Source organism: Geotrypetes seraphini, chromosome 14 (assembly GCF_902459505.1).
Source record: "Geotrypetes seraphini chromosome 14, aGeoSer1.1, whole genome shotgun sequence".
Taxonomy (NCBI): domain Eukaryota; kingdom Metazoa; phylum Chordata; class Amphibia; order Gymnophiona; family Dermophiidae; genus Geotrypetes; species Geotrypetes seraphini.
Window position 1 is genome coordinate 31,900,790 of NC_047097.1, and position 13,633 is coordinate 31,914,422.

General features: G+C 40.8%; 1 protein-coding gene across 3 annotated transcripts in view; it reads left to right on the plus strand.

The window, feature by feature from the left end:
- Positions 1-13,633, plus strand: part of VPS33B (VPS33B late endosome and lysosome associated) — a 153,794-nt gene that overhangs the window by 62,329 nt on the left and 77,832 nt on the right. For all 3 annotated transcript variants that reach the window (XM_033919658.1, XM_033919660.1, XM_033919659.1), the window contains 4 exons: positions 3,929-4,006; positions 7,215-7,288; positions 10,603-10,689; positions 13,452-13,542. In XM_033919658.1, the coding sequence (XP_033775549.1) occupies positions 3,929-4,006; positions 7,215-7,288; positions 10,603-10,689; positions 13,452-13,542 (330 nt within the window). The remainder of the gene's footprint in view (positions 1-3,928; positions 4,007-7,214; positions 7,289-10,602; positions 10,690-13,451; positions 13,543-13,633) is intronic.

Here is a 13,633-nt window from a genome sequence, read left to right on the forward strand (position 1 = left end):
ACCTCGGCTCCAAAGCCTCCAAAAACTGCACTGGTGGCAGCGCTCTTAATGGGCCTCTTCAGAGCGTTGCCGCCACCGCTGTTTTTGGATGCCTTGGAAGTATGTCAGTCTCATGGTGGGATGTTTCGGTGGGGATGGGAGGGAAGGATAGAAAGATGCTGCACAAAGGAATGGGTGAAGGGGGGAAAGAAAAGAGGAAGAATTGGGGTGGAGGAAAAGAAAGGAGAGATGCAACAGAGGTAGAAAATGATGAGAGGGAGAATTCCTGCATGTGGTGGAGGAGAGGGAGATATGCATGGAGAAGAGAAAGTGAGATATGTTGAACATAGAGTAGAAGGCATGGAGAGAGAAAGAAACGTTGCATATGATAATGGAGGGGAGGAAGAGAGAGATGCACAAGGGAAAGACGGAACCCACAAGGGAAAAAGCGATATTGGATCTGGTCCTCACAAATGGAGAGTGTATCTCTAATGTTCGAGTGGGTGCTCACCTGGGTAGTAGCGATCATCAAAAGGTTTGGTTTGATATAACGGCTAAAGTGGAGAGCGGCTGCACGATACTTAAAGTCCTAGATTTCAAACGTACAGACTTTAATGCAATGGGAAAGTACCTGAAGAAAGAGCTGTTAGGATGGGAGGACATAAGAGAAGTGGAAAGACAGTGGTCTAAGCTGAAAGGAGCGATAAAAATGGCTACGGACCTTTATGTGAAGAAAATCAATAAAAACAAGAGAAAAAGGAAGCCAATATGGTTCTCCAACCTAGTGGCTGAGAAAATAAAGGCGAAAGAGTTGGCGTTCATGAAATATAAAAAAACCCAAGAAGAGGAGAGCAGAAAGGACTACAGGGTGAAACTGAAAGAAGCCAAGAGAGAGATATGTTTGGCGAAGGCACAGACGGAAGAACAAATGGCTAAAAATGTAAAAAAGGGAGATAAAAATTTTTTCAGATATATTAGTGAAAGGAGGAAGATAAAAAATGGAATTGCTAGGCTAAAAGATGCTGGGAACAAATATGTGGAAAGTGATGAGGAGAAAGCAAATGTGCTAAACAAATACTTCTGTTCTGTGTTCACAGAAGAAAATCCTGGAGAAGGACCGAGATTGTCTACCAAAGTTACATGAGCAAATGGAGTAGATTCTGCTCCGTTCACGGAGGAGGGTGTTTATGAGCAACTTGAAAAACTGAAGGTGGACAAAGCGATGGGACCAGACGGGATCCATCCCAGGATACTAAGGGAGCTCAGAGAGGTTCTGGCGAGTCCTATTAAAGATTTATTCAACAAATCTCTGGAGACGGGAGTGATTCCTGGGGATTGGAGGAGAGCGGATGTGGTCCCTATTCATAAAAATGGTCACAGGGATGAAGCAGGAAACTACAGGCCGGTGAGCCTCACTTCAGTTGTTGGAAAAATAATGGAAGTGTTGCTGAAAGAAAGGATAGTGTACTTCCTTGAATCTAATGGGTTACAGGATCCGAGGCAACATGGCTTTACAAAAGGTAAATCGTGCCAAACGAACCTGATTGAATTTTTTGATTGGGTGACCAGAGAGCTGGATCGAGGACATATGCTAGATGTAATTTACTTGGATTTCAGCAAAGCCTTTGATACAGTTCCTCATACGAGGCTGTTGAACAAACTTGAAGGGCTGAAGTTAGGACCCAAAGTGGTGAACTGGGTCAGAAACTGGCTGTCGGACAGACGCCAGAGGGTGGTGGTTAATGGAAGTCGCTCGAAGGAAGGAAAGGTGACTAGTGGAGTCCCTCAGGGTTCGGTGCTGGGGCCAATCCTGTTCAATATGTATGTGAGTGACATTGCTGAAGGGTTAGAAGGAAAAGTGTGCCTTTTTGCAGATGATACCAAGATTTGTAACAGAGTAGACACCGAAGAGGTTGTGGAAAATATGAAAAAGGATCTGCAAAAGTTAGAGGAATGGTCTAATGCCTGGCAACTAAAATTCAATGCAAAGAAATGCAGAGTAATGCATTTGGGGATTAATAATAGGAAGAAACCGTATATGCTGGGAGGAGAGAAGCTGATATGCATGGACGGGGAGAGGGACCTTGGGGTGATAGTGTCCGAAGATCTAAAGGCGAAAAAACAGTGTGACAAGGCAGTGGCTGCTGCCAGAAGGATGCTGGGCTATATAAAGAGAGGCGTAGTCAGTAGAAGGAAGAAGGTGTTGACGCCCCTGTACAGGTCATTGGTGAGGCCCCACTTGGAGTATTGTGTTCAGTTTTGGAGACCGTATCTGGCGAAAGACGTAAGAAGACTTGAGGCGGTCAAGAGGAGGGCGACGAAAATGATAGGAGGCTTGCGCCAGAAGACGTATGAGGAGAGACTGGAAGCCCTGAATATGTATACCCTAGAGGAAAGGAGAGACAGGGGAGATATGACTCAGACGTTCAAATACTTGAAGGGTATTAACGTAGAACAAAATCTTTTCCAGAGAAAGGAAAATGGTAAAACCAGAGGACATAATTTGAGGTTGAGGGGTGGTAGATTCAGGGGCAATGTTAAGAAATTCTACTTTACGGAGAGGGTGGTGGATGCCTGGAATGCGCTCCCGAGAGAGGTGGTGGAGAGTAAAACTGTGACTGAGTTCAAAGAAGCGTGGGATGAACACAGAAGATTTAGAATCAGAAAATAATATTAAATATTGAACTAGGCCAGTTACTGGGCAGACTTGTACGGTCTGTGTCTGTGTATGGCCGTTTGGTGGAGGATGGGCAGGGGAGGGTGTAGATGGGCTGGAGTAAGTCTTAACAGAGATTTCGGCAGTTGGAACCCAAGCACAGTACCGGGTAAAACTTTGGATTCTTGCCCAGAAATAGCTAAGAAGAAAAATAAAAAAAAATTAAATTAAAAAAAAATTCTTAAATTGAATCAGGTTGGGCAGACTGGATGGACCATTCGGGTCTTTATCTGCCGTCATCTACTATGTTACTATGTTACTATGGAGGAGAATAGAGAGGTTTGACCCAGGGCACAAAGCAGAGAGAGAGAGATGGTAGACATTGGGAAAGAAACAGAAATATTGGATATGGCAGTGGAAGAGAAGGTACAGAGAGGGAAGATGAACAGTGAATACAGAGAGAGAAGAAAATGTCAAATGGGCAAGAGACCTTGATGAGCGAGTTAACAGAAGACAAACAGAAGCCAGAGTCTGGGACCAACATGATTTGAATAATAAAATGATCAGACAACAAAAGGTAGAAAAATATTTTTTTTTCTATTTTGTGATTACAATATGTCAGATTTGAAATGTGTATCCTGCCAGAGCTGGTGTTACGACAGTGGGTGTGAGCTAGGACTTAACATAGAGAGGCAAAGTCTTTTTTGTTTTGTTTACACCACAGCACCGGCATGGGTTTGGAGAGGGCAAAGGGGGGTGGGGTGGGTGAAGAGGCTACAAAATAAACCTGCCAGGCCATTTGAAAAAAATGCCTGAGTGGGCGGGAAAAATGAAAAATCAAAAAATCAATTCAATAGGCCAAATTGATTTGAAAAACTTCCTTGAATCGGGTAGGTATTATTCTAGACTGGTCTAGTTGAACTCAAAATTAGGTAAGACCACATTTTTCCATGTGGTCTTTACTATCAGAACTGTTTAACTTTATGCAACAGTTATTTGAAAGAGAGAGAGAGAGAGAATGGTTACTGCGGATGGGCAGACTAGATGGGCTATTTGGCCTTTATCTGCCATCATTTTTATGACTTATTTAAAGCTGCCTCTGAGGGTGTACATTCATATAATAGCATACAAAAAAATGCCATAAGATTACGATCTGTGAAAGCAGCAAACACTAATTAGTTCTTTCTTTAGTTTTTGCCTCCGAGTTTGGGGGCTGAGTTAGAGTTCTTGTGCTTGTGTCATAAGATAACGTACAATTAAACAAGATGTCATTTCTATCGTATTTTCTTGAAGATGTGGACTATATAACACCCCTGTGTTCCCAAGTCGTATATGAAGGGTTAGTGGATGATATTTTCCGAATTAAATGTGGTAAGTTTGGCATTATTAAAACTTCTCAGCTTCTTTCCTTTTCTTCATTGATGCTTTGTCGGTGTGATTGTGGATGATCAGGTTGATCATGTATAAGACTGAACTTAATAGTTTTCCTCCCTCTCGCATTGTCTGACACTTGATTCTGTCCTCACTATAGCCTCTGAATCCTCATTGCCTCTCCTTCTATCCTTTGATAAATTCCAGACTTGATTGCTGGTCCTCCATCGATTCTTTTCAGAGTTCTAGTTCTCCCTTTCTCACCATCCTTGGCCTCACTCCCTTTTTTCATGGCTCCCTGTGATTTATCACACTTTTAGGTCCTGTTATTACCATACATTTGATGTTGTCTCTCCCAGTCCCACGACACAGGTTTTTAACACTTGTTACTGCATTTCTGTGGAATATTTTCCATTTCACACCACTGCCCTTTTCAAGGCTCATGCCCTTGTCCTTGCTCCAGCCTCTCTTCTTATACATTTCACAGTAGCCTGTTTTGTATATCTAAAAAATTGTTTGTTTGTTTTTAAATTCTTTATTCATTTTTAAACTTTCATCGAGTGTACAAAAATTCATAATAAACACTATTAATTAGACCACTTGAACATCTTATCATTGTATCCTATAAATATAAATGCAACCCTCCCCCCACCCTCCCTCTAATCCCATTATTCATTATAAGATCATATATGAATTTGAAATATGAAATGGTTTGGTTTTTATTTTCCTTTCATTAAAAGCTTGGACAAACGTACTTTAGAAGTACAGTATTATTTAACAGTAGTATCTTTGTTCTGTTATACTTCTTAATGGTTTTTAAATTTAAAGCTGTCCCCTGGCTCTAGCAGTCGAAAGTCTAAACTTCAGCGAATGAGTTGATGGCCTTTTGCTGAGTTCCTTGTATATTCAGAAGAGAGGAAACGGGACCATGAAAGATCTATCTGTATAACATAATAAAATCCTTGGACTAGGCCAGTGCTCTTCAATGCAAGGCCCAGAGGCCATTGGCAGCTCTTAGAGACTTTTGAGCTTTTTTTTTTATGGATGGGGGGGTTCTGCTTCTCTACCCAGACTCGTGACAGAAAGGAGAAAGTGGGTGGGAGGAAGAGCCACATGCTTGAATGAAAAGTCATTTCTCAATACACAAAAGAGAATGCATTTGGGAACGCTCACCCCCCCCTCCTCCAGTGAAGATTGAAGGTGGGAATGGATGTCATTTACACACGCTTGTCAGCAGTGATGTGACCCTGGTGTGGGAAGATGTATTTGGCAGCTCTCCTTCAGCTCATTAGAATCAAAGTGGCTCCAGTTTAAAAACGAATGAAGACCACTGGAATTCTCGCTTCTTGGCTTAAATTGTATGAAATGGCCACCCTTTCATTGTAATGAAGGTTGCCTAATCTAGAAAATGAAAGAACTGCAAGCAGAGTCTGGCTTAATAGCCCCCTGTTGTTTGGTGGATCTGAGCTTAGGAGAAATCAAGTTTCTATTTTCTGGGATTTGCAGAAGCTGCGGTGTTGAAGAAATGATGTTTACAGCTGCTGAGCATCTTCAAATATAATTAGGGTTTCTGAATAACCCTGAAAACTGACCGGCATCATAAGAACATAAGAATAGCCTTACTGGGTCAGTAGTCCGTTCTTGCAGTGGCCAATCCAGGTCACTAGCTGCTGCTTAATTTGTAAGTAGCAGTGATGCCATTAGGTTGCAACTGGAAGCATCACTTTCCCTATTTCTTTGGGGGGGGGGGGATTGTTATAGGAGCAATACTGTTAAGATTGCGTATTTCGTTTTTATTTTTTGGAAAGTGTACACACTAGTGACAAATGAACCCCCTCCAAATTTTGTATGTTTGTTTTTTTTCCTGTTGTTTGGGGGGTGGGGAAAGCAACATGAAACATATCATTTCTAATGAAAGCACATCCCTACCCCTATTAATTTTTTAATGTGCCAACCATCAATAATTGGAAAAACTACTCTGATCTCAATTATACATTTTGGTGGAACTTGTTATGCCATATTTATAAGATGAACCTCAAAAAATCTTGTGAAACACACTAAACATTTACTAGATATGCTAAAACACAAGAGAAAATATCCAAACTGGATATAATGGAGAAATACTTAAGGATCTCAAGCGCTCACAGCTAAAAGCCCGATGTATATTACAAGCTAATAACTATAGGACCAATGATAGCTCACCCTATAGTTATTAGCTTGTAATATACATCGGGCTTTTAGCTGTGAGCGCTTGAGATCCTTAAGTATTTCTCCATTATATCCAGTTTGGATATTTTCTCTTGTGTTTTAGCCTGTCTAGTAAATGTTTAGTATATTTATAAGATGGAAAGAGCTATTGCTACGCAGAAAGGGACTTACAATAATGTCATAAAGATCTGGGGGCCAATGGAAAAATATTGTAATGAGTAGACATCACTTTCTTTTTTTTTTTAAATTCTTTATTCATTTTTAATCAATCAACAAGTGTACAGAGTAAAACCATACATTGTCTCATAAACAACACTTGGAAGATCTATCAATATAAACAATTATATATATATAAACCTATAACCCACCCTCCCTCCCCAATTTTATTATTAATATACAGAAATATAACATAAACCCATCCCCCTCTTCATCATTATCATGGTGTATATATCAAGAGAAAAAACTGGTGTTTAATCATCACAAAAAGTAGACATCACTTTCTATGGTAGATTATTTCTACACACTGGGGGTGGGAGGTGGTATATTTTCTGTTGAGATTTTGATTTAAAATTATTATTATTTTTTTTTTTAAGAAGGGTGGGAGGGAGGGGATTTAAATTATTGTTCCAGATGATTTGGTAAAGGTTTTCAAGTGTTGTGTTGAAATTATTATGGATGTTTTTCTGTTCTTATGTTCTTATTTAAAATGAATAAAGAATTTAAAAAATATATATATATTTAATGTGTTATCTAAGATTAGAATCTCAAAGAGTAACCTATGGTCACAGTAATAGGGCAAGGACACATTGGATGCCTTCCTTGGTTTACCTTTCTTTGAGTACCACTTGATTTTTCTTAATTGATGTTACAGCTGTGGCTGAGAGCTAAGATTGCGCCACAATCCACATCTTCTTGTGGATTCTGCAAGATATCCAGACAGATTAAAATCAAGTATGTAAGCAGAGAGAATTTTTCTAACTCTTCAAACTGTCCTCAACAGGAAGTGTGGAATTTGGCCCCGAAGTCACGTCTTCTGATAAGAGCATAAAGGTTCTGCTAAACTCCCAGGATAAGGTATGTTGCTAGAAAATGATCAAGTGTTTCCCTTTGTTTTTCTTTTCATTTGTATGGCCTCCTTTGGGTGCCTACTTCAATCAGAACTTGGACTAGGATCTGGTACCATGAACCTTCATTCACACCTATCTGTAGTTTTTCCCCTCTTTATATATACGTACCACTTCTGACTTAGTCCAGCCATCACAGTGACAGTCCTCAACAAGTGGCCACAAGCCACTGCTCCCTGCACAGCCTGGCTAATGTGGTCTATATTGGCCAGCAGGTGTCACTGTTTGGGGCCAAATAAATTGTTTATTAGAAAATCCGGTGCCATATATTTAAAATGGAAAGAGCAATAGCAGTACAAAGAGGGACATATACTAAATTTATAAAAATATGGGGGCCATTGGCAAAATATTATAGTGAATAGTCATCACGTCTTCTCTTCTTCTTTTGGCACAATAAAGGGGGGAGGGAGTTGGGTACAATAGTATAAAATTTGTTATAATATGATATATAATATGTGTATATTTATATTGAAAATTTGATGAAGGATGGGAGGTTGGGGGGGTTATTGTATCACTAGATTTTCATGTGATAGATATCAAAGTGCTAATGTGAAATAATTGTATTATTTTTTTTTTTGTGCACTTATTGTTCAATTTGAAAATGAATAAAGAATTATAAAAAAAAAAAGAAAATCCGGTGGCTTTATCATATGATACTATATTTTATCCCAGGACAAGCAGGCAGGTATTCTCACTAGTGGGTGATGTCATCAGACAGAGCCCCGGTACGGACGTCTCACAAGCACGTGTTGCTTGTAGAAACTTAAAAGTTTCTAGATGCCCGCACCGCGCATGCGCCGGTGCCCTCCCGCCCGGAGATCCGGGCGTGTCTCCTCAGTTCTTTTCTTTCCGCGGAGCTGAGAAGTTCAACTTCATCATGCGCTAGCTGAATTCAGTTAAATTTGCCTTCCTTGTCCGCGTTTTCGCTTTCTTTTAATTACAGTTAACAGTACATTTCTTTTTCAATTTAAAAAAAAAAAAAAAAAAAAAGATTATTTCCTCCGGCGGGTCGAACGGGCCGGCCACGTGGCTCAGGCCCACAGGTTTCGACCTCGCGGCGGAGATTTTCCGGCCTATGTCCCGGCCAATCACCGGATTTAAAAAGTGCAGCAAGTGCCAACGCGCGATTTCACTCACGGACCCTCACCGGCGCTGTTTGCAGTGTTTGGGTCCTGACCACATTCCGAAATCGTGCAGGCCTTGCTCTACCCTTACGGCACGCTCATTCAAACGGCGTTGCCTACTGTGGGAATCGATGTTCAAGATGGACGCAGCTAAGGATCCTTCAGCCTCCACTTCATCTGATACCTCCCCGGTTCGGGCGAAACCGGTATCGACACACAATAAGTGCATAAAAAAATATAATACAACAATCTTTATCATATGATACTATATTATTTGGAACGTCAAATTTCTGCAAAAAATAATAAACCACACAGAGAGGATATTTTGGTAAATTTTGAGATGTTTGGGGACCATTAACAGACTTTTGTAATGAGCAGTAAACATTTTCCCTTCATAAGATAATTGAAATGAGGGGATAGGGATGGGTGGGAGGGATGATTTTTTGACATATTAATAGAATATATATTGTATAATATAAATGAATATTTTTGATGGGATGGGAGGGGAGGTTAACTTTCATGAATGTCAGTTGATGATAATAATAGTAATACAAGTGATGTTTTTTCTCAATTCAAATGTTATTTCTTGATACACTTGATGTAAGTTGTAAAATGAATAAAAATTATAAACCAAAAAAAAGATCCTTATTGTCAAAAAAAAAAAAAGCTATTACTTATTATGACAGGAGTCGCCCTTCAACAGATTACATTTAATTGGAAAAACTGGAGTAGATTAAATTACAGTTTCTGGTGAAATTCTCTGTGTCATATATGCAAGATGGAAAGAACGTTAGCCACGCAGAAAGGAAATTTTAATAAATTTCAGGAGGTTTGGGGACCGTTAATAGAATATTGTAATAAGTAAATATCATTTTTCCCTTACTGGTACAATTGCAAAGTGTGGGGTATGGGGGAGGGAATTCTAATCTTATATTAAAGGTTTGGATTAATAGAAATGATTATATATAATATATGATATGATATATGTACTCACTTATGTAATAGTAGGTTTGGGAGGGAGGGTTTCAATATTACTAATTTAAATTGATAATGATAGATAATCAAGTAATATAGTATAGGTTCAAATGTTATTTTCTAAAACACTTGTTGCAAAATGTAAAAATGAATAAATAACTTTTTTTTTTTGTAAATCTTTATTCATTTTCATATCTTACAACAAGTGTATAATAAACAATCAAAAAAAATTTTTTTTAACAAATCACTTGACAATCTTACTTATAATCATTAAAGTATAAAAGAATCCCTTCCCACCCCCCATCCACTAATAATATATCAATTAACAAATAACATATTTCCCAATCCCACCCCACCTATATCTTATATAATAACAAGGTGTTTAAGGTGTCTGATCATTAGAATGAATAAAGAATTAAAAAAAAAAGAATAGGGAACATAGGTTTGTTATGTGTGCAATGTAAAATTAACACCAGTTTGCAATTATTGGCATTTAGTGCCAGTTAGTTTATTTTGTTGCCCTGATCTATAACTGCATGCCCAATTGCACAACTGATTTTGGAGGGAATATGTGCTAATAGATATTCAGCTTTGGTAAGTCCCACCCCAAAATTGCTTCCAGTCTAAGCAGGTATTTGATGTAACAGGAGAAAACACAAGGAGTAACATAGTAGATGATGGCAGATAAAGACCCGAATGGTCCATCCAGTCTGCCCAACCTGATTCAATTTAAATTTTTTCTTCTTAGCTATTTCTGGGCAAGAATCCAAAGCTTTACCCGGTACTGTGCTTGGGTTCCAACTGCCGAAATCTCTGTTAAGACTTACTCCAGCCCATCTACACCCTCCCAGCCATTGAAGCCCTCCCCTGCCCTTCCTCCACCAAACAGCCATACACAGACACAGTGTCAGCCTTGTGACAGTACACTGCTTTTGCCACTGAGCCACCCCAACCTTCTTTTTTTCTTGGCTTTTTTTTATGCTTAAAACTGAAAACTGCATTGTTTTTGGATTAATATCTGGTAGTGCTAAAGTGCTACTTTCTTACTGAGAGGGAAACTTGTGCAATGCACAATGAATCTATCTTACATTTGTCCATAAGGTGTTTCAATACTAGTTTCTTTAGAATCAGAGGAAACCATTTAAACTATTCTTCCCTCCTCCAGGTTTTTAATGAAATACGAAATGAACATTTTTCCAATGTCTTTGGCTTCCTGAGTCAGAAGGCCAGAAACCTGCAGATACAGTATGATGTAAGTGATTCTTTACTGGGTAGCTAATCTCATCTCACTGTGGTGCTGAGCATTCTGTGTTTTCAGTTAGCTTGCTATTCCTCAGCCTTTCCTGGTGGGGACTGAAGTCAGAGATTTTCTTACGATCATCACTGGTTTAGCGATGATCACATTTGGCGACCCGATGCAGAAAACGGCTCACCGCATGGCTTTCTACAAAATCGCTTATTCTCTGATCTGGCCATGCAAATAAGGTCATTAATGTTGAAATGCAGTGTAAACTAGCCGAGCAATTAATGCTCTAATATCGCTCACTTTTAGCAATCCGAAAAAAGCGATTGGTCGAGACCAGTCGTTTATATGTCTTACCGATAGTTCAGCCCTAAAATTAATATAATATTTATAATCAGCATCAGGACCCCTCCCCTGCACCAGTGAAAATCAACCACTCTTCCTGCCATGGCGACCCCCTCCCCTGGCAACAGAGAAAATTGGCAGGGGGATACCCATTCCCTCCTGCCAGGTGAACTCTTCTCCTCCCCCCCCATAGCAGCAAGAATGTCAGGAGGGGTGCCCACTCACTCCCACTAACGGAGACCTCCACCTTGTACCAGGTGCCCCGCCCCTGAAACATCCCTTGCCCTCCTCCCCCCCCCGAAAAAAGTGGGCATCCCTCCTGTCGATCTTCGAATTGTGGTTTTTATTTTTATTTTTTCTAATTTTGGGGTTTTTTCTGTGCATGTGCCCATCGCTATCACTAGTGAATCTTAGCTACTCTCCGCTAACCTCATTTGCATGTGAGGTGTTTGGAGATTGACTCACCTTTTTCTAATCGCTACAGTAATGGCTGTGACAGCCCACTGGATTTTACAGCCAAGTTTTAAGAATCTAGCCCTCAGTTTTTTGCTAGCTACCCCTATTAATCCTAAAACCACAAACATGAACTCGTTTGTTTAATTACTGCCCTTTCTGAGCAAATGACATTCAAAGTGGTGTATAATTCTATTAAATACAGATGGCCGTCAAAGTGCAGTGTAACTGGAGTGTATGAATTGTGGGTGTGGAGCCACTAATGGACGCTTGAGGACTTGGTAATGGCCCCTTTTGTGATCATTCAACAAGGAAATTCAGAAAATATGCCAGCCTGTGAATTTCTTTTAAGTATCGAGCAAAATATGTACCGCATTCCAAGTCTGAAAAGTAGTGCATTCAGTGTAGATTTCAAGACCTTGGTGGGTTCCCCTGACTTCAAAGTGAATAATAAATGAAGAAGTTTATCACCTTCTTTACATGACTGGAACACTGAGAGGTTCTTCATTTAAAGCCAGGGACACCATCTGAATCTCCTAGAAGAGGGCTTTTCCAGCCTCTCGCCACCTACATTAATTTGATTAGCAAGCTGATCAATTACAGGTAGTCCATAAAGAGCCTTGCTACAATTATAACAGTTTATTTTTAAACATAATGAGGTGAGATGCTTCAGTCCATAGGGCTAGATTCACTAAGCCACCTTACCTTTCCAGTCCGTGTGTGGCCGATCAATGCAAATGGACTCGATCGGAGGCACGCCCCAGATCGATCCCGACACATGCGCAGCCCATCTTCTTTGCCTGCAGATGGTCTGCGCAAGCGCTTGCTCTCCTGACTTCCCTCTCGCTGGCTGCCTTTTCACACAGGTTTGCTTACAAGTATTTATGGAAAACCCCAGCGGGTCAGCTTGGTAAAAGGTGCAGTGTTGATGCCCAATATTTTATTTTTTTATTTATTTTATCTATTCAATTTTTCTATACCGTTCTCCCAGGGGAGTTCAGAACGGTTTACATGAATTTATTCAGGTACTCAAGCATTTTTCCCTGTCTGTCCCGGCGGGCTCATAATCTACCTAATGTACCTGGGGCAATGGGGAGATTAAATGACTTGCACAGAGTCACAAGGAGCAGCATGGGTTTGAACCCACAACCCCAGGGTGCTGAGGCTGTAGCTTTAACCACTTCGCCACACACTCCTCTAATCACTAACGACAGCCAGATTGCCCTGAGCAGAAAATGGCAAATGAAGAAACCAACGGGCCGCATTCTATTAGCTCAGCCTTGGTAGGCGAAGTTGTACAGGAGGTGAAAGCCGCTTTGGATGGCGAAATACTAAACTGCTGTCCATCATAGATACAGTGGATACATACCAACAACGTCTCTCGAATCTGGAAGACTGCGTGCAGCAACAGGAGATTGACTGTCGACACCTCCAGACCATCGCGAGCCCGCAGGTTTAAAGTGGGGCTGCACTGCGGCGTGTTCTGGAACAAAACAAAACATGCCGTAGTGCAGCCCTGCTTTAAACCGGCGGGTTGAAGGGTGGCAGAAAGCAGGTTTGCTTCTTTCAGAGCACCTATTATCCCCCTATGTGTGCACCGATTTTCTGGTATGGAGGGTGGGTGGGTGTAAGTTGTGCGCTGTCAGTCAGTGTCCAGAGAGGCAGGCGTGGCGGCGGAGAGCAGGAAAGGACGTAAGCGACTGGTGCTCAGCAGTCGCTTGTTTTTGGATCGGCCAGTCTGAATTTTGTTAGTGAATCGAGGCCCTTCCTACTTTGCATGCGGTTTCCCCTCATTTGCATGCGCAGATCGGATCGGGTGTGGATATGCTTGGGAGGAAGGTTAGTGAATCGGATCGTGGTCGGGACACAATTGGTGGGCTTAGTGAATCTAACCCATAGTTCTTTCCATTTGTTTATTGATTAGGTTGCACTTAAAACTCTATTATGCATTTTATTTGCCTCCTCTTCCACAGAAACGTCGTGGGATGGATATTAAACAAATGAAGACTTTTGTGTCACAGGAACTGAAGGGATTGAAACAGGAACACCGTCTGCTTAGCTTGCGTGAGGATCAGACCATGTGATTGCAGGGGAATTGTGGGTCTAGAATTGTCCTAGGTCTTTTACTAACGGGTTTTTGCGCCGGCAGTGGCGG